This window comes from Paroedura picta, chromosome 10, assembly GCF_049243985.1.
Source record: "Paroedura picta isolate Pp20150507F chromosome 10, Ppicta_v3.0, whole genome shotgun sequence".
Classification (NCBI taxonomy): domain Eukaryota; kingdom Metazoa; phylum Chordata; class Lepidosauria; order Squamata; family Gekkonidae; genus Paroedura; species Paroedura picta.
In genome coordinates, this window is record NC_135378.1 from 63,370,112 (window position 1) to 63,389,480 (window position 19,369).

A 19,369-nucleotide genomic window follows, 5' to 3' on the forward strand; every position below is an offset into this window, starting at 1 on the left:
CTTATGACAGCAGCAGCAGAAATGACTTGTCCAAAGAAGATTGTAAGCAAGAGCTCCTTCTCTGAGTCTAGCTTTATTACCATTTTTTTCCTTTTTCCCCCCTTCTGGATCCTTCCTGCGAGGATCTCAGGATCATGAAAAAATGGGATATGGGGATATGAAGAGGAACTTGTAGCCTGTCCTTCTTTGGGCTAGAAAGACAAATTCTCCCGAGAATTCAACACACAGGATATCCAAATGGCCACTAGCTCGGTTGACTAAACACCAAGTGCTGACTGGGCATGAAGAGAGAAATCTATGACAGAAGCCGGCTGTCTGGCCTTCTGAAGAAGCATACTGCTTTTGAGCACAACATCCTTTAAGGACAAGTGCATTTTTAAGGAACCAAATTTTAAGGAGTTTCCTAACTTTTTTCCTTCTGAGGTCAGCTCAAAAGTGATGGGAGTTGTCCAAGGTCTCTTTTGCCACCTACATCACCTTGGAGTGCAATACAGTGAAATAAAAGTGAAACTTGGTAAACTTGGACCATTCACTATCTTTCTCCCTAACCAGCTATGGTGAGGACAAAGGCAGAGGGAAGGGGATAAAAATAGTATTGTTAGTATGAAGTAAACTCATACTGGAAATAACTTTTTCCTGTTTTGGATGTATGCCACAGTCAGCTATGACATAATTCTACATCTTCTTCCATCTAAAGCCTCTCTTGAATTCTTAACAGACCAGAGATCTTTTATCTTTGAACCAGTACACAGTATAGGAACACAATAATATGAATGAATACTTAAGCTCATACAATTTATTATTTATCATCTGATACTCCAAGAATGCTACTTTCAGCACAGAAAGATCCTCACAGAATAAAAATAAAGACAAGAGCCTCCTGGTCATATTACTTTAGTGTTCCTCAGTTTTCAGTTTTCAACAGCAATATTAAAACATACATAAGTATCTCTTACCACAAGGCTGTTGTTGAAATATAACGCACAAATTCTGTGAAAGGCAAAGGATCTGAAGATGCCCCACAACTGCGACACACACACTACACAAAAGCAAAAAAATGAAAGCATTAATTCTTAGTTTCCGAAACTTGAAAATAAAGTAATAAAGTAATAGAGTTCAAGCCTAACCTGTTCATATAGTGTCATAGCAAACTTCTGGTGAGTGATGCAGGATTTAGAAGTGCACATATCTGTTTCACTGCTTGGCACTATGTGATAGTGAATCCTCTCAAGTATATTTTCCTAAACAAAACAATGATAACACATTGTTTGCATTGAATAATGTCATTACATTCAAGCACATATAAGAATCAGTAAATATTACAATGATGGCTTTACATATTCTATTGGCAGGAAAAAAATCCCCAGTAGCTACACTTGCCCATTGATTTAAAAATCCTAAATGAATATTACTTTTTTTGGTTTGTTTTGGGGGTATTTTATAGTCTTTTTTAGCGTTAGTTTACTATACCTATTGATCTATCGTCATTAACAGTCCTGTGAAGTAGATTACAGTATCTTAAGTAAGCAGTGGCACTTCTTCAGGCCCTGCCACAAATTTTGTTAGTCTTTAAGGAGCTACTGGACTCTTGATCTTTTCTATTGCTCTTTTCTACTGCCACGGACAGACTAACACGACTAGCCATCTAGCCCTGGGAATAGGTTAAAATATTTCACTGATAGGAAATTTGAACGTGATGCTAATATTTCCAGCACAAACATTATAGTGATCACAGAATTAAGCCAAGCTTCTTAAATAAGAACCTTACTAGGAATAAGTGTACTTACAAAACATTCTGCTGCATCATCCATGAACCCAAGCTGAAAACGTTGCTCATCTTTGAAACTTTCAGCCAAGGCATGCCTCATATTATTTGATGGCAGTGCTTTTTCTCGACTGTGCTGGAACTGTGCAAATATTGCCTGGAAATAAAAAAATTACGATAATGAATATTTGTATGTGTTCACTGCTCAGTAAGAGTGAGCAAAATTACACATAATGCCCATTATAGCAATGTAGTGAAGTCATGAAATAATATCTACCCACTCCTATAGTATTCACCTTTGCTGGCAGAAAACTGGACTAGAAAGTGTTTCAGGTAAAGCAAAGCGAGATGTATGTTGCACTAGCATCAAACTGATGGTATACTTTAAGAGATTTACATTTTAAGACTACATCGCTGATTTTGAATATTTACTTTGACAGTTTGTCCAGTTTTGTTATTCAGTATGAATTTTTAAAATAGGATTAAGTTGTAGCTTTAACACAACATACACAAATGCATATATAATCTTTCCTGTACTCATCAAAGAAAGAAGAGGAAGCACGCAGTCATAATGGCACCTGCACTCTGAATTGTCCAAAAATAATTCTACAAGACTATAACATGAAGGAACAACATTTTATCAAGGCATTGGAGGGAACAGCAAATGGAATTTGATTTATTTCATAACTACATGAAAGTTTTAATTCCCAAACTATTGATAAGGTATATACCTCTGAAGTTTCAAACCTCAACCCAAACACATCTAAAACCCAACCAAGAATAATTAAATGATTTCCTCACTGACTATCTACATTCCAGCATTCACTCACAATTGCTATAATTACAATGCTCACTTATAATTGTCAATTTATAAGGCAAAGCTTTACATGGAATCCAAGATCCATATATATAAGCTTTCTGGAAACCTAAACATCTTATAAAATGTCTTCAAGAAAGACATAGATAAAATTGAAAGGGTACAGAGGAGAGCGATGAAGATGATCTGGGGCCAAGGGACCAAGCCCTATGAAGATAGGTTGAGGGACTTGGGAATGTTCAGCCTGGAGAAAAGGAGGTTGAGAGGGGACATGAAAGCCCTCTTTAAGTATTTGAAAGGTTGTCACTTGGAGGAGGGCAGGATGCTGTTTCCGTTGGCTGCAGAGGAGAGGACACACAGTAATGGGTTTAAACTACAAGTACAACAATATAGGCTAGATATCAGGAAAAAAAATTTCACAGTCAGAGTAGTTCAGCAGTGGTGAGCTCCCCCTCACTGGCAGTCTTCAAAGCAAAGATTGGATACACACTTTTCTTGGATGCTTTAGGATGATCCTGCGTTGAGCAGGGGGTTGGACTAGATGGGCTATATGGCCCCTTCCAACTCTATGATTCTATGATTATTACTGTGTTTTCTTCACTGGTGATAAAAGGGTCTCCATAAAATCAAAGACACCTTTTCCTTCAGCAGCATAAAATCTGGATATTCATATCAGGTAACAAAATTAATTCTAATATTACATCAAATATATTAATACACCTGAATTGTATTATCTACTTGATGTAGTTTTACGAGATATACTGTCTACCTTTAAAGCACAAAATATGCAGGCATCTCCCTGACAAACATGCCCAGTGAGACCTCTCAAGCTTCGTCGAAATATGTCAAGTTGCCACAAAACCTACAAGAAAGATAAAAGGAAGTTCAGTTAACAATACATTTTTCCAACTTAAACTTGAAATCCTACAATAATCTGGTAATGGTGAGAACACTGAGTACTGGAGGATTTTCAGCTCTGGTAATGTTTTAGAGAAAGAATTAAATATTAAATATTTAAATGTAAGTGAAATTTTGAACATTTTATAAAACACATTTATATACTAGTCGTCATCAATTTGGTGGCTCCTAACCAAAATTTCCACTGATGGAAAATACTTCTGTCAGTAAAAGGGGTGGGTAACTTTGCTGATCCCTCTTTCCTTTCCAGATCTTACCTTGTGTATACAAAACTCTCAAAGTAACACTTGAAATCTCTGAAGGGTGTTTTATGTTCACATGTTTTTGAACCATATCGCTGGCTATATTCAGTCAAATGTATATGTTTTTTCACTCTCTCTTCCAAAGACCCAAAACTGAAGACTTTCCAATTTGAATAAACCAGTAGTTTGTTGCAATATTTAGCTGGAAATAGTTACAGTTTTCAGTCTTGGCTCTCTGTGCAGAGAGAGAAGCACACAAACTTGAGGGCTTCCTGGTTTATCAAAATAAACTGGAGTCTGCGCTTGGCAATTCAATACAGACATTGTTTGTGAAGCCCGTCATAACTTACTTAGAAAAATGTTATGCCATCTCCCCACAAAGCCTGCCTGAGGTGGCTTATAGAACAATAAAAACATAATTAAAATTGTTAATTCAACTATACTTGTTAAAGAATATTCAAAGAGTAACATTTGGAGTATCTTGTATCACAAAATGCCACAACCACCAGGTATGTCAATCATAAGTTTAGCATAAACTCGTTTCATTTGTTTGTTTGTTTATTTATTATTATACCTATATACCACCCTCCCCTGAGGCTCAGGGCAGTTTACATGGAACTGGAGAGAAAAAAAAAGCGTACAGTATGTGTCACTGAAACTAGCCATCCACCTCAACAAAGATGTTAATTACAGCTGAATTGTTTGTAAAACATTTTTAAAATACAGAAGGTTGAACATATCAACCTTTTTCATGACTGGGGGACTAGGAGAAATAGGGAAAATATGTCAGTATGTAAGAAGTACACAGAGAGAGAAAAAGGAGGGCTATCTGTTTAGGTAGAAGAGCCTCTTGTGGCGCAGAGTGGCAAGGCAGCCGTCTGTAAGCTTTGCCCATGAGGATGGGAGTTCAATCCCAGCAGCCGGCTCAAGGTTGACTCAGCCTTCCATCCTTCCAAGGTCGGTAAAATGAGTACCCAGCTTGCTGGGGGGTAAACGGTAATGACTGGGGAAGGCAATGGCAAACCACCCCGTATTGAGTCTGCCATGAAAACGCTAGAGGGTGTCACCCCAAGGGTCAGACATGACTCGGTGCTTGCACAGGGGATACCTTTACCTTTACCTATCTGTTTAGGTAAATTAGCCCAATATGAGATTTTGCTGGAATCAGCTGGCTGGGGAGAGATAAGACAGCCATTGGGGGAGTAGAGTGGGAGGCTTGAGGACAGTCTAGTCCAGTAACATCTAGTAAGCAATATCTCCAGCCTACCAATGCAGGCCAAGCCTCAGAGAGCCAAGGAGGGTAAGGGGTGAGTTTGCTGCAAGGCCAATGACTCAATTATGGGATCACAAGTTAGCCCTACCAGCTAACTAGATATAAAGGAGACAAAAAGGAAAAAGGATGACTTTAACCTCCACTCCCCTCTCTGAAGACTGATAAGGACACACAAATTTATGTAATGAATGCAAAAATAAAAATACTTAATACTATTCCGTGGGGTTTGAAAACTGAATTGATCTAAAATTAGATAAATATGATAGAACAATTCTTAGGTCTTCCATTATGGTTTCACTGGTCTTTTACATTATTTTATGAGGAAAGCAAAATATGTACTGCAGTATTACCCACATATATTCTCGAGCAGTTCCTGCATTTAAAATTTAAAAAATATTTCTAATGTAAATACATGATTGGGTCTTCACTGGCATTTCAAAAACATATAAAGGTACTTGACAAAAAAACCCTGCCCCATTATCAGATAATAAACCACTTTAATTCTGGTGTTATAGTATTAAACTGGATTCCAGCATGTTACTTATTATAAATATGAACAATAAAATCTCTTTCTTACCTGAACAGCACTGTTAAGAAAGCAGCTGTTTTGTCCTGGCTCATTCAACAAGCCTTTAGTAGGAGCCAAAGACATTACACTTCCAGGTTGATATCCTTTCCCAAGATTTCCTCCAGGTTTTCGCAAGAATTTTACCCAAGCCATTATTTAGGAAATAAATATGCAGTTATAAAGATTAAGTATTCTGAGCAGAACAAGGCAAACAAAAACTTCTGATAATTGTCTTAAAACTAGGGCATTCAGGTAGTGCTGCAGCTCTTCAGATCTCAGTATATCAATACCACTTCTGTTTGAAAATAGATTAAAAAAATATTTTTCAATTTAAAAAAAAGGTCTCAAAGCTGTAGTGAATTAAATTAAAATATACTTCCGGAACCAGCATTCTTGTTGACAGTCTTCAAAACATTTAACCTATTTAGTGCAAATCCTTCCTTTGAAGAGTATTTTTAAATAAGATAGCTGATACATTGCAAAAATAGACATCTTGGCAAATATTACAACCACTCTTTCATGCCAAAGTTTTCCTTATCAGTTCTGAAAATAAATCACATCTCTTTGTGCAGTTTGCAAAAATAATTCCACCATGTAAACGTCTTCTGGAGTCTGCAAAAAAGAGAAGAAAAAGAAGAACTGAATGAGAATTCCAAAGTGATACATGTTAACTATATATCTAAAATTCAAAAGTAAATATGGAACACAGATGGGGACACGGCTACTACCTTAACTACTTGTAATGTTGTCTGCATGTTCTCATTGGATTGCTGAAGATCAAGAAATTAGCTTATGATTTGCTGTTGACCAGGGATCAGAGACTTATACTGCCATCGCCCTAATTGACAATATACATGTTACCAATATTTGTTCTTTGAATCCCAATAAATTAACATTCACCAATGGAACATTTAGAAGCAAACTTGGAGAATTCTCAAAAAATTAGTTGTAGCCCCATACACTGCAAACAATGGCCTTCAGCAGCAAACCTTGTGACTTGCAGGAATCCATGATGGTCACTGAAACTATCATTAGAAGCAACTAAGACTGCCAAGCCAATCCTACTCTCAGCTGCTCAGGAACATGAAAAGGGAGAACCCATGTTCAGCCAAAAGGAAACAAACATCTATTTAAGTGGTGTCTCATTCTACAAGAAACATCCTTCTATCTGCCATCATACTGCCCCGTATGCAAAGGTAATTTCAATTATAAGCAGGAAATGCCTTCCCATACCTGGTGAAGAAGGTAAGCGTTATGGAACCAAATAGGTGATTAGACATGTTTTCCCTTCTGTACTGTTGGTAAGAGAGAAATAGCCCTAACTTCCTGAAGCGTCTAGCTTCCTTTGCATTTTATGGATTGGGGGAGATGGAATTCATCTGATTACAAGTAGTGGGTTGTTGAGCAAATTCAAATTCAGTTTCCTATAAATAATGGTTTTAATGCTATGAACAAATTTATAGTGACATGCTTACAGTTGCTTATTTATCCTTACAATTCTTACATTTAACCAAAATGGTACATATGCAAAAAGGCCAGGAGGCAAAATGGAAACACAAGAAGTAGTGGATTGGCCTCAAAACAAAAATACTTCCTTTGCTATTAATTTATGTCTTTCTCATTGAGATTTGAGGTGGATTACACAATATAACTCAATGCAATCAATTAGATAAGGTATAATATGGCTACGATTACAGCAATCTGAAAGAAAGCATACTATATTAGATACCTGAATGTAGAAAACAGTGCTACATAAATACAAAAACAAAACACAACACAACAACTATGGAATAGTTCAGTCCTGTTGCCTTTATAAAGAGCCCTGTATCATTTCCTACAACATGATTACATTATAACAGATATTACACATTAAATTTATCCTGTTCCTCTGCTAGCATTCTGAGCAACTGAACATTTTAGTACTTCTGGAATCAAATTAAGAAAAAAAAACTACTAATATGCACGTTGTGTGGCTGTTATAAACAACTTATTTCATTTGAATAAGGATTAGAGAAACTAAACATGGAAGTATTCATTTTTTTCTGTTTGTAAGCAGTGTTGCATGGGTGGTCTAGAAATTAAAACCTTGCATGTACTTAGTGAACCAATAATTACAGAACTGCCTACAAGTATATACAAGTTTAATGTTTTACAAAACCTTAACAGTTCTGCAGCTTGAGCTCTGACAATAAAACAGTACTTAAAAGCTAGTATTTAAAACATTTGGGACAGACTCAGCAAGTGATGTAACAGTAAATTCAGCCATCAAACATCAACAGGAATCAAACACCCAAAACATATCCAGAACACCAAATCAACAATTTGGGAAAACCATAACAGAGCAAGATTTGAGTCAAGTAGTCCCTTAGAACAGTGGTTCCCAACCTTTTTGCGGTTGAGGACCGCCTCCGGGGGTGGGGGAGAGCCGGCGGCCCGGGCGCCGCACACGTGTGGCAGCTGCGCGCAAATGCCATACATGCACATTTGCACCTGCAGGGGGCACAAATGCACATGCGCGGCAGCTCTGCGCATGTGCGTTTGCGTCCACCGGCATGCTGGTGGTCGCACCTGCCTCTTCCCCCCTTCTCACAGCGAGAAGCTCACTGGGCTGTGAGCGAAGTGGCCACTTCGGCGGCAGCTTTGCTTGCGGCCTGGTGAGCTTCTTGCTCCAGGGGGGGAAGCAGGCGCGGCCACCAGCGGCCCGGTACCGAGGCCTTTGCGGCCCAGTACCAGGCAGCAGACCAGGGGTTGGCCTTAGAGACCAATAAGATTTCTGAGGTATAAATTTCCAAGAGTCAAGGCTCCCTTTCTCAAGCATAACAGTCAGAAAGTGAAATGGGTGGTGCAAAGAAGGGTAAAGGTAAAGGTAAAGGTATCCCCTGTGCAAGCACTGAGTCATGTCTGACCCTTGGGGTGACGCCCTCTAGCGTTTTCATGGCAGACTCAACACGGGGTGGTTTGCCAGTGCCTTCCCCAGTCATTACCGTTTACCCCCCCAGCAAGCTGGGTACTCATTTTACCGACCTCGGAAGGATGGAAGGCTGAGTCAACCTTGAGCCGGCTGCTGGGATCGAACTCCCAGCCTCATGGGCAAAGCTTTCAGGCGGCTGCCTTACCACTCTGCGCCACAAGAGGCTCTTTTGCAAAGAAGGGTATCAGGATGCAAATTTTAAAAGTTAAATGTAATCAGGCAGCAAGTTTGATTAGAGCACAGGAGATGCTTAGGGGCAGAAAATTAACATCTCTAATGAGATGAGAATCCTATGTCCCATTCAGCAATTTCACAATCTGTTGTCCTTTGAAATTTCTGTCTGAAGAGAAGCTACAAGGGAAAATTACAACACAAGTAATCTGGATTTGAGTTAATTCATCAAATTCAGAACAGACCTTCCCCAGGACTGAAGAGAGATACAGGATTCTTATTTCACCATAGAATACTTTGTTATACTACATTAAAATGAAATTCTTTCATTTCAAATGAAATTCTTGCCACTGCCAGTTTACATGGAAACTTAAATATTACATTATTGATTAATTTCCTAACCAGTTGCTTTCTACATTGTCTCCAATATAGAGCTTTCTATAGCAATAATGGGATTCAGTCAATGTTCATTTTTCTGGTGATGACAACCAGGTTACTAGCATATTATCAACAATGAGCTTTGTGATTTAGGACCAAGATATCCACAGGATAGCCTCTTTCATCATACTCTGCTAGGGCTACCTCAATTGTGTGACTAAACTTTAGGACAGCGGTTCTCAACCCCTTGGGGGTCATTCAGCCCTTTCCCGGGGGTCATGGCGGTGGCCATGGCCATAGTGGTGGTGGCATAGGCCGCAGTTGTGGTATGGCACTAGCCTCCTCACCGAGGCTGCCCAGAGGCCAGTACAACAGGAGCAGTGGCTGCAACCGCGGCAACAGGGCACTGGGCTCCTCCGCACCATCTTGGAGCTCACCAAGGCGGCATGAAGGCCAGTGCCACAGGAGTGGTTGTGGCTGCAGTGGCATGGTACTGGCTGCCTCTGTGCTGCCCCAGAGCTCACCAAGGCAGTGCGGAGAAGACCAACACCATGGTGAGCAGGAGCAGCAGCATGTGTGCGCATGCACCGCTGCTGCCCCTGCTGTAGGGATCATTGCACTAGGGTGGTTGAGAACCAATACTTTAGGCAGATGGCACCCTGTGATGGGATAAGATCAGCAATACCCCGTAACTGAGCATTCTCTATTTCCTATCTCATGAGGCCAGGAAAGTTCCCTACAATATTATCCTTCCTCATTTTTATAATAGTGTAATACACTCAAGAGAACAACCTTACTATTAAATGATTCAGTTTTGAAATTCATCTCTTAAATTATTTGTTTCCATTAGAATCATAGAATCATAGAGTTGGAAGGGGCCATACAGGCCATCTAGTCCAACCCCCTGCTCAACGCAGGATTAGCCCTAAGCATCCTAAAGCTTCCAAGAAAAGTCTGTATCCAACCTTTGCTTGAAGACTGCCAGTGCTTTTACTGCATTGTTTTCTATTGTTAACCCACTTTTATTCTATCTTGGTTGTGTTTAAATGTTAGAATTTACCATTTTTCCTAGCTATAATATGGAAAGATGTATTAAGCAGTCATGAATTCACACTCACATAGTAAAGTTTCAAGAATGCCATCAAAACAAGTTCACTGTTTCATAGAACTGGAAAGCCATGTAGGCCACCTAGGCCAACCCCCTGGTCAATGCAGGATCAGCCTAAAGCAGGGGTAATCAAACTGCGGCCCTCCATATGTCCATGGACTACAATTCCCATGAGCAAACACTGGCAGGGGCTCATGGGAATTGTAGTCCATGGACATCTGGAGGGCCGCAGTTTGACTACCCCTGGCCTAAAGCATTCATGATAAGCATCTGTCCAGCTACTGCACTAAGACCACCAGTGACACAGGAGCTCACCACCTCCTCAGGCAGCTGATTCTACTGTTGAAATATCCTGATATCTAGCCGGTACCATTCTACATCTAGTTTAAATCCATTACTGTGGATCCTATTATCTGCTGCCAGGAGGAACCGCTCTCTGCCTTCCTCCAAATGACAAGCTTTCAAATAGCTTTCATGTCTCCTCTCAAGCTTCTCTTCTCCAGGCTGAACATTCCTACATCCCTCAGCCTTCCCTCATAGGGCTTAATCCACAGAGCATTTTCATCGCTCTCCTCTGAACCCTCTCAATTTTGCCCATGTCATTTTTAAGTGAGGCCTCCACAACTGCACACAGTACTCCACTTACAGTCTGACCAATAAGGTATACAGCAGGACTATGATAACTTATGAATTTGATGTAATGCCTCTGTTGATAAAGCCCAAGACCGCATTCGCCTTCTTTACTGCTGCATCACACTGTCTGCTTGTATTTAGTTTACAGTTCACAGGTATCCCAAGATCTTATTAACACACCGCTACCCAGAAGTGTATTTCTATCCAGGATGCATGCTTCTCATTTCTCTCTCTCCTGGGATGTTTGGTACTCCTCCCAATTTGGTGTCATCTGAAAATTTAATAAGTCCCTCCACCCCCCCCCATCCAGATCATTGATAAAAATGTTGAAAAGTACCATACCCATTACCAAGTCCCATGGCACCCCACTGGTCATCTTCCTCCAATTTGAAGAAAAACCACTGACAACTACTCTTTGGGTGCAGTTTCCTAAACAGTTCCCTATTCACCTAACCATCTGAAAATCTAGTCTGCAGTCCTCAAGTTTACCCATAAGAACATAATGAGGAACCTTGTCAAAAGTCTTATTGAAATCCTGCGACAGAGGTCAGACTCACCGGCCTACCGTTTCCTGAGTCGTCTCTCATCCCTTTTTTGAAGTCTGAGATAACGTATACTCTCCTCCTGGTACATTTCCAGTCGTTCAATAGGCCCTGAAGATGGACAAAGGTTCCGAGCATTCTCGGGTACACACCATCCGGCCCAGGGTATTTGAACTCATCCAGTGCGGCCAGGTGCTTCTCAACAACCTTTCTGTCCACGTTACTCTGCCATCCAGATACTTATAGCTTGCCTACTACCATCCCTAGATCTGTCCACAGTCCTAGGAAAACAGCAGGCAAAATAGGTATTGAGCCTTTCTGCTTTCTCTGTGACCTCTGTCAGAGTTTCTCCATCTTCACTCAACAGTGGGCCTATTGCCCCATTTACCTTATGTTCAGCCAAGATCCCTGAGAAGGTGCTACATTTTCCTTCTGTACTTAGTTGTTTTGATAGGCACTCCCTTTTAGAGCCTAAGTGTCAGGGACTTAAAACTTCAGAAGTCTCAAAAAAAGGGCACAGGGGTTTAGTCATGACAATGGAGAGTCTTAGACACATGAAAGGGTGTTGCTGGAATAAAAACTGATTGCAGTGCAATCTTCCCCAGATCCATGGCATAACTTTCTCAAGAACAAAAGACTTTTCAGTGATGAGGACATTACCCAATGTCCTCCTCCTCTCAAAGGTGTCTGCCTAGCCCAAGGTCTGCACATCAATCAAGGAAAGCACTCTTATCAAGGCAGGTCTGCAACTCTACCAAGGAATGCATTAAATTGCCCTCCACCCTTGATCTCATTAGTATGTTTTGCCTCTCCTGGGTGCTTGTGCCCATGCAGAAATTGATTACAACAACCTAATCAAGGTAATTCCCCCAATTTTCCCCACTGAACTATAGTAGCTTTAAATCTGCCAGTAAGATCCCTGGCCCTTTCCAGGGCTGTTTTGGCTATTTGTTGCCTTCTAATTTGCATGACTCACCTATGTCTGAGTACTTGCTACTGTTGAACAGCAGGCACTCTAAAAGCAAGTGGAGTGCAGTGGTTTGAGTTTCAAACTAGGATCTGGTTTGAAACCTCACTCTGCAATGATGTTCACTGAATGACCTTGGACAATCAAACTTTCAGACTAACTTACTTTGCAGGGTTGTTGTGTTACCTGATTTAAGTCTAGTAGTACCTTAAAGACCTTGAATGACCTTGAGTTAATTCTCACAATTCAGAACAAGGAACTATCCCAGGGCTGAAAAGGGACACAGGATCCTTATCTCACTACAGATGCAAATCTTCCTCCATCAAACATTTATTCTCTGCTTGAATCAAGCTGATTATGCATTGTACTGTTGTATTCTGGGTTTCTTCTTCACAAAATTCCGCTTCCCCCTATGACTGAGATATTAAGACTCAGATCTCCATTCCTACTTATACATGATAAAAGGAACATTGATTCTTGACCCTGAAAACAGAACGAAGTACAGTGGTTCCTTTAAGTCTTAAAGGTGCCTTAAAGGTGCCTTAAAGGTGCCACTAGACAAGTTTTGCCCTGTTGCTTCAGGCCAATATGGCTACCCTCCTGAATATATCCTATATACTCACATATAAGCCTAAGTTTTTCAGCACCATTTTTCACACTGAAAAAGCCCTCTTCTGCTTATACGTAGGTATATATGGTATTTGAAATAAAAGCCTGCTCCAGCCAGCCAATTGTTGCACTGCCTTTTGCAAATGTGTACTGCAAGCTGAGTTTGCTCTGGCAGCTTGTAAGACAGCAACAGTTTCACTGAGGTCCTCTGGTCTTTCTTTTCCTTTTGCCTTCACTTCTTCCTCTTCTTAATCACTTCTTCCAAACTATTCTTTTGATTTCTGTGGGTGGGGTGGGGTGGGTTTTGAAGGTGCTTTGGGATTTACTGTTTCTTTCTCCTAGTGTTGCTTCTTTTATCTGAGGGGTAGCATTGTTTGCCTTTTCTTCTTGGGGTTGTGTTTCTTTTAAAACTAGATTTTTACAGTTCTTTATTTCAGTGTTTTGTTCTGGGGGGGGGCACTGCAGTTGTAGTTAGCATTGTTCATTCTCCCAGTTTGGTAGCTGTTGTACTTGTTCTAGTAGGTTGCCAACTTTGGCTCTGGTTTGTTCTGCTCTGGTTTGCCCTGGGGGGGGGACCCCGTTTGGTTTTCCTGCCAGGGCTGTTCTCACACAGCAGTTCTGTCAGACTCTCTCAGGGTGCCTTGGCATCAAGAGAGGAAGGAAAGGCAATTGTTAGCCACTAAGATTTCTTTGGTTAGTGAAAAGCGGGGTACAAAAACCAGCAGCTATTCATCCTCTTGACTTTTCTCTATTGGTTTTTTGGGGGGATGGATGGGAGAGCCTGTGATGATGGAGCATTTTCCACCCTCTGCTTATATTAGAGTCAATAAGTTTGCCCAGATTTTTGGTGAAATTGGGTGCCTCAGCTTATATGCGGGTCAGCTTATATGCGAGTATATACATTTTATTCCTCTATAAAGTGCTACTGGACTCAAATTTAATTGTTCTACTGCATTAACATTACAGTTAACAAAAGGCTGCAGCTTCGTTATCAGTTCTAACAAATAAGATTTTCTCCTCATGTGACTTGAGACTGGACAGTTGTACTCTATTTCTAGCACTCTAAATTTGACAAAAGCGACCTCCTCACTCCGAGATCCATTTCCTTGTATGATAAAAATTCTATGGTCTGAGAACTTTCACACCTTTTACCAATCAGGGAGCCTCCCTCAGAGGTCACCTGATTTTCTTTTCCTTCCTCAACTGTGCAAAAAAAATTTTTCTATCCTTATCAATTCCAAGTCCTGTAACTGAACCCAGAATCTACTTCAAAAGTATTTATCTCTGCTCATTTCAGCTCAATGTGTACCCTACAGAAGTTCTCCCATTCCAGAGGATGCAACATGCATTCTTTCTATTCCCACATTTTTACACAGATCAATGCTTGAGTCTCTGTCTTGGTGGTGACAAATATCCAAGTTGTCCTGGTTTGTGTAGCCATGAAGGTTCCTTTTGAATTCCTGTCTACTCAGACTACCCACTCAGAAGTTACAGTGATAGATAACAGGAGTTGCCTAGGACTATCGTGACTTTATCAGGAATAATCCTGCAGTTATTTGTGATATCCTACAAGCCAGGTTTAAAATCTAAAACATCCGTTCCTTTAACACAGGAATGAGAACTGAAAGAAAACTTTCTTCCTCATAGTTTGGTTTTCTCAGTGATGAAGATACTGCAGAATATTTCCTATGAAGTAAAGCTAGCTGACAGCCCTTATGATTAAAAGTCACCTTCCTTAGAGTCACATTATTTGTTATCATCTCAGAGAGCATTGCTGCTTTTATGCTGTTTATGGGCTTTTCCAAAGCATCTGCCAACCACACTAGAAAACAGGTTGCTGGAATAAATAAGCCTTTCTTTTAACCCCCTACATTATTAGTAAGCATAATCAAGTTTTGCAAACCAAAATCTTACAGATATTAAAAATTGCACCCCAATTCTTTCAGCAAGAATACTGCAAACATAGATGAAACTGCTGCCCCAAGCTGACTTGTCAAGAGGGGTGGGGTATAAGTTTAATAATAAATAAAATATAAATAAAATAAATATGGAGAGTCTCCACTCAGTTTACTAGACCATAATCCTAAATTTCAAGGGAAATACTTTTAACTTCATAGGACCTGATTCTAAATAAATTTACGATCCATGCTTTTTTACTCCTTCGTACAGTACTGGAAATAGTTTGAATTCCCAGTATGAATAGTAACTATTTTAGGCCCCCATATTTTCCCAATCTCCAATAACATTTTTAAATATTTTAATCAAGCTAGCTTTTTGAAAACATTAAGTACTCTTCTTTAATATGAATTAAATTCCAAGTACAGATATATTGATTATCATGCTCAAATTCATTGTTCACAATAAAGCATCACATACAGTAGAGCATCAGTGGATTGTATCCAACTAGTTTTTCCCACTGGTGGGAAAGAGAGGACAGGGCCCCCTTTGCCCACCAAAACTGTAGTGCTGGGAATCATAGGACACATGTGGTCAAAATTCATGAGGGACAAGAGCTGTAGTAAGGATGGAAATTGAGTGAAAAATGTGGCTGGACTTTTGGCACCTGAAAAGGAAATTAGATATGTACTGTTCGCAATAAACAGCACTGAGAAGTAAGCAACAGAAAAATGTGAATAGTTTGTACACATCCATGCATACGCAGAAAGAGACCATGATTCAAGAGGAGGATATTGCACAATTAAGTAAACAATAACACAATCTCTGCTTACAAGTAAATAATGATGCATAACTGTACATGTCATATGTATTCATGACACATAACACTGATTTAGGATCTGAGAAAATTATGTGCCCACTTTTGTGAACATGTAATGTGATGGCAAAGTTCAGGAAAGTGAACATATCCATGAAAACAAAGATTTTGGCCCTCCCTAGTCCCTATGAATGCAATTTTCACTCTTCATACTGCCAAATACTTTACAGATTACCAGAAAGACTGACTGCATCTTTCACATGTTTCTATAACTACATTTGAAATGTCTCCAAGTTTTAAGGAGCAAAGGAAACATTACTGCCAAATAGTTTAACCTGCTTCATTCAGTACAAAGAACTAATTTTCTCTTAAGACAATGGGCTCTGGTATGTTTATGACTCTCGCAGGCATTTTCATATTTGAGAAGTTACATTAATCAGTACAGATATATTTTTACAATGGCTTTCTGCCACTTTGTTATTGCAGTCATATAAGGACACAATTCTGCATATTCTCTTATGGAATATTCCACTGAATTCAATGGGACCTATTCAAGCCGCATGGCTGCCATCCCAATCCTAACATAAGGAAGCAGTGAACCTAGTAAGGCTTCCTTCCAAACAAACACGTTTACAAGGCGTTGCAAAATGCATTCATAACATCAAATCTGCCCTTAGGCCCATAAACAAGACAAAGCACTTTCTAATACAATTTGTAAGGATATATACCAGTTCCTTCTCAAACTGTCCAAAAAAGGAAAGCTTTGGGCCAAAATCAAATATAGAGCATTTTACTATAGAGCAGAGTTTCACAAAATAAATGTGAAAAGAAAATACAAAAGAACAGAGCTTGTAAAAGAAAGGAACAAACATACTGTTAATTCCTTTATCTATTAATATTAATAAGTCTAACATTTTGGGACATGCTTCAAATAAAGGTCCATTAAAAAATGCAGCCTCTTACCTACATTGATTTGTGTGTGTGTGTGCCTAATGCTGAATTATAATAATGAAAGCCAAAGTAGAATTCACAAATATTTGCAATTAAAGTTTGAGTATAATTTCACAGAGAAAATAAAGAGCAAGATATGAGTCTAGTAGCACCTTAAAGACCAGCAAGAAATTAATGAGAGCTCCAAGGAAATTTGACTCTTGAAAACTTATACCCTCGAAATATTGTTAAGTCTTTAAGATTAAGATGATACTGGACTCAAAAGTTGCTAGTCTACTCCAGCCCAACAGGGCTAACCACCTAAAATTATCTTCAGAGAAATGTCAGTTTTATTGGCCAATCAAGAGCATAAACAGCATATTTCAAATAGAAAAGTCACCTTTCAGTTCACAATAACAGGAACAAGAGTCACAGAAATTGGACTGTATGTTATGTATTGAAGGTATTGAATACGTAACCTTATGCACTGAGTATCTTTTTTACTCAAGTTGTTTCCATCCAAAATAACATACACACAAACATATATAAAGCATACCTTAGACACTTAGGATCTTAGAACACTTTAGTGACCAACAAGATTTTGGGAGCATAAGTTTTCGAGAGCAGAAGTTCCCTTTGAAACCTTATACCCTAAAAACGTTAGACTCTCTGATGGTACCACTCTACTGCAGAACAACATGATTACCCTTTAAAATGACAAAAACCTTCACCTAAAACTAGTGAAGCTTAATATTTGTGTTTTGCTCAAGATTAGTTTTGTGTCAACACTTAGTTACTAAGTCATGTATTTGCTGTTCTTACACTGCTTAGATTTTCTTTAAGAAAAAAACCTAGCTCTGGGATCTCTTAATACTTCAAGCTCTAGACATCCACCTTCTACACACATGCACACACCCATAAACACTTCCTGTTCTCCATGAAAGTTTAAAACATGTCTTGTATACTTCCCCTGAATACAAATGTGATAACCAGGTTAAAAATTAACTTTACAGATTAGCACTTATGAAACTCTCAATAGTATAAAAATGAATTTGTTCATTCAACAATGCAAGAACATAAATATGGAAAATGGAAAGTTGCTAATCCAAAAGACTTCATTCAATTTTTCAAAGCTATTCATTGGGATGCCGTTCTGTTCAAGAACAAACGAAAACATATCTGAGGAGTCAATGCAGTCAAGGTGTCTATGTAGTAAAAACTTTATTCACACGTGAGAATAACACACTCAAGGTTGGATGCTACATCCAAACCCCCAGGATTGTGGCATCCCTCAAGCTCTGTGCAAATCGCATGCAAAAGAACGCCGCAGAAACGCTTTCTCAAACGAAACGAACCACACTTCTTACTTGCTCTCTCCCTACTTAATAAACTACCTCCTCAAGCGGCCTGTTTACTGGCGATTGGGGCTGAGGCGGGGGAATGCAACTTGTGCTGCCCTGCAAACGAGGGCCACAGGCACCACGCCGACGCTGGACGCTCCAGATTAAAGACTCAGGCTAAACCGGGGGGGGGGGGGGCTGCGGCGGGGGCGGGAGAGAGAGAGAGAGAGAGAGAGGGAGATCACTAGCCAATCCGTTCCCCCAGCCAAGAAACCAACCAGCAGCAGCAGCAGCCAGTAGTCCAGAAGGAAGCGTCAAGAAGGGCTGAAGGGCGCGACAGCTACAAGGGAGAATGTAAACACCGAAACGGACGGGGGGCGTCTCCGCACGGGATCCGCTGAGGGGGGTTCCGGGAACCGGGGTAAGAAGCGGCTTTTCGCCGGGCTTGAGGCACCCGAGCTCAGCCCGCCACCAGGCTGCGCCAAGCGAAGCCGCCCGCCCGCACCTGCGGGACACTCTCCGCCGCACCCCGCCTCAGGCACCTGCCGCCCCGGGAGGAAGGGAGGCTCTGCGCGCCCAGAGACCCCTGGCCGGAGCGGGGAGAGCCCAGCCCTGTCCTCCGGCTGAGCGGCGTCCGGAGGGGCCAGGCGCCCGCCCTGCCCGCCTGCTCCTGGGCTCAGCGCCGCCCTGCCCCTTGAAGGAGACGCGGGAGGCCACTCACCTCCGGTCCGACGCTGCCGCCACGCCAGCCGCTTCACCCCATCCCGACCGCGACTTCGTCCGTCAAGCCAAGATTGTGCCTTGGGCGGTCGGGCTCGCTCCTTCCTTCCCCGCCCCCCCCCGCAGTAGCCCCGCCCCCTTTCTGTCCCTCCCCCCGCCCTATAACTTTCTTCCTCCCGCTTGGAGCCGCCACGCTCGCGCCCTTCTTCGTCTAAGGGAAGGCGCGGGGAGGGAGGAGGGGAAGCAGGAGGCAACAGGGGCGCGCGCGCGCGCTCCTGCCGCTGGGCCGGCGCGCGCGGTGGCTAACTCGGGGGGGGCGGGGCCAGTTAGTCGGCCGTCTTCGAGCCGCTCCTGCTAACTCCCGATGACTTCAGACAGCAGGGGAGGAGACCTCTGATTGGATGAGGTTGGGAGGAACACACTGGAAGGGATTGGGCGCGTGGGCTGTGAGGTAGGCTCTAGGGCAGCCAATCGGAAAGCGACGTTGTAGCCTCCTGGTCTGGCTGCGTGGCCTTGTTCTGGGTGGGCGGGGGCAACGGCCAGGGCTCGGCGTCCTGCGCGCGTCGTCTCCATGCCCTGCCGGTCCTGCGGCGCGGCCAGATGCGCAGCGGGGGGGGGCGAGCGCGCGGCCCCTGAGCAACGCAGGCTGGGGGCCCACCCAGAGTGCCGTGCGGAGCCGCTTGGAAAGGGATTGCAGCGGAGGA

General features: G+C 41.5%; 1 protein-coding gene across 2 annotated transcripts in view; it reads right to left on the minus strand.

The window, feature by feature from the left end:
• The window catches only part of USP53 (ubiquitin specific peptidase 53), a 38,560-nt gene extending 19,756 nt beyond the window's left edge, over positions 1–18,804 (minus strand). For both annotated transcript variants that reach the window (XM_077300449.1, XM_077300448.1), the window contains exons 1-6: positions 18,667–18,804; positions 5,593–6,195; positions 3,352–3,444; positions 1,788–1,922; positions 1,128–1,241; positions 957–1,039 (exon numbers count right to left, since the gene is read on the minus strand). In XM_077300449.1, coding sequence (XP_077156564.1) covers positions 957–1,039; positions 1,128–1,241; positions 1,788–1,922; positions 3,352–3,444; positions 5,593–5,736 — 569 coding nt within the window. In that variant the 5' untranslated portion in view covers positions 5,737–6,195; positions 18,667–18,804. The remainder of the gene's footprint in view (positions 1–956; positions 1,040–1,127; positions 1,242–1,787; positions 1,923–3,351; positions 3,445–5,592; positions 6,196–18,666) is intronic.
• Positions 18,805–19,369: the final 565 nt, after the last annotated feature.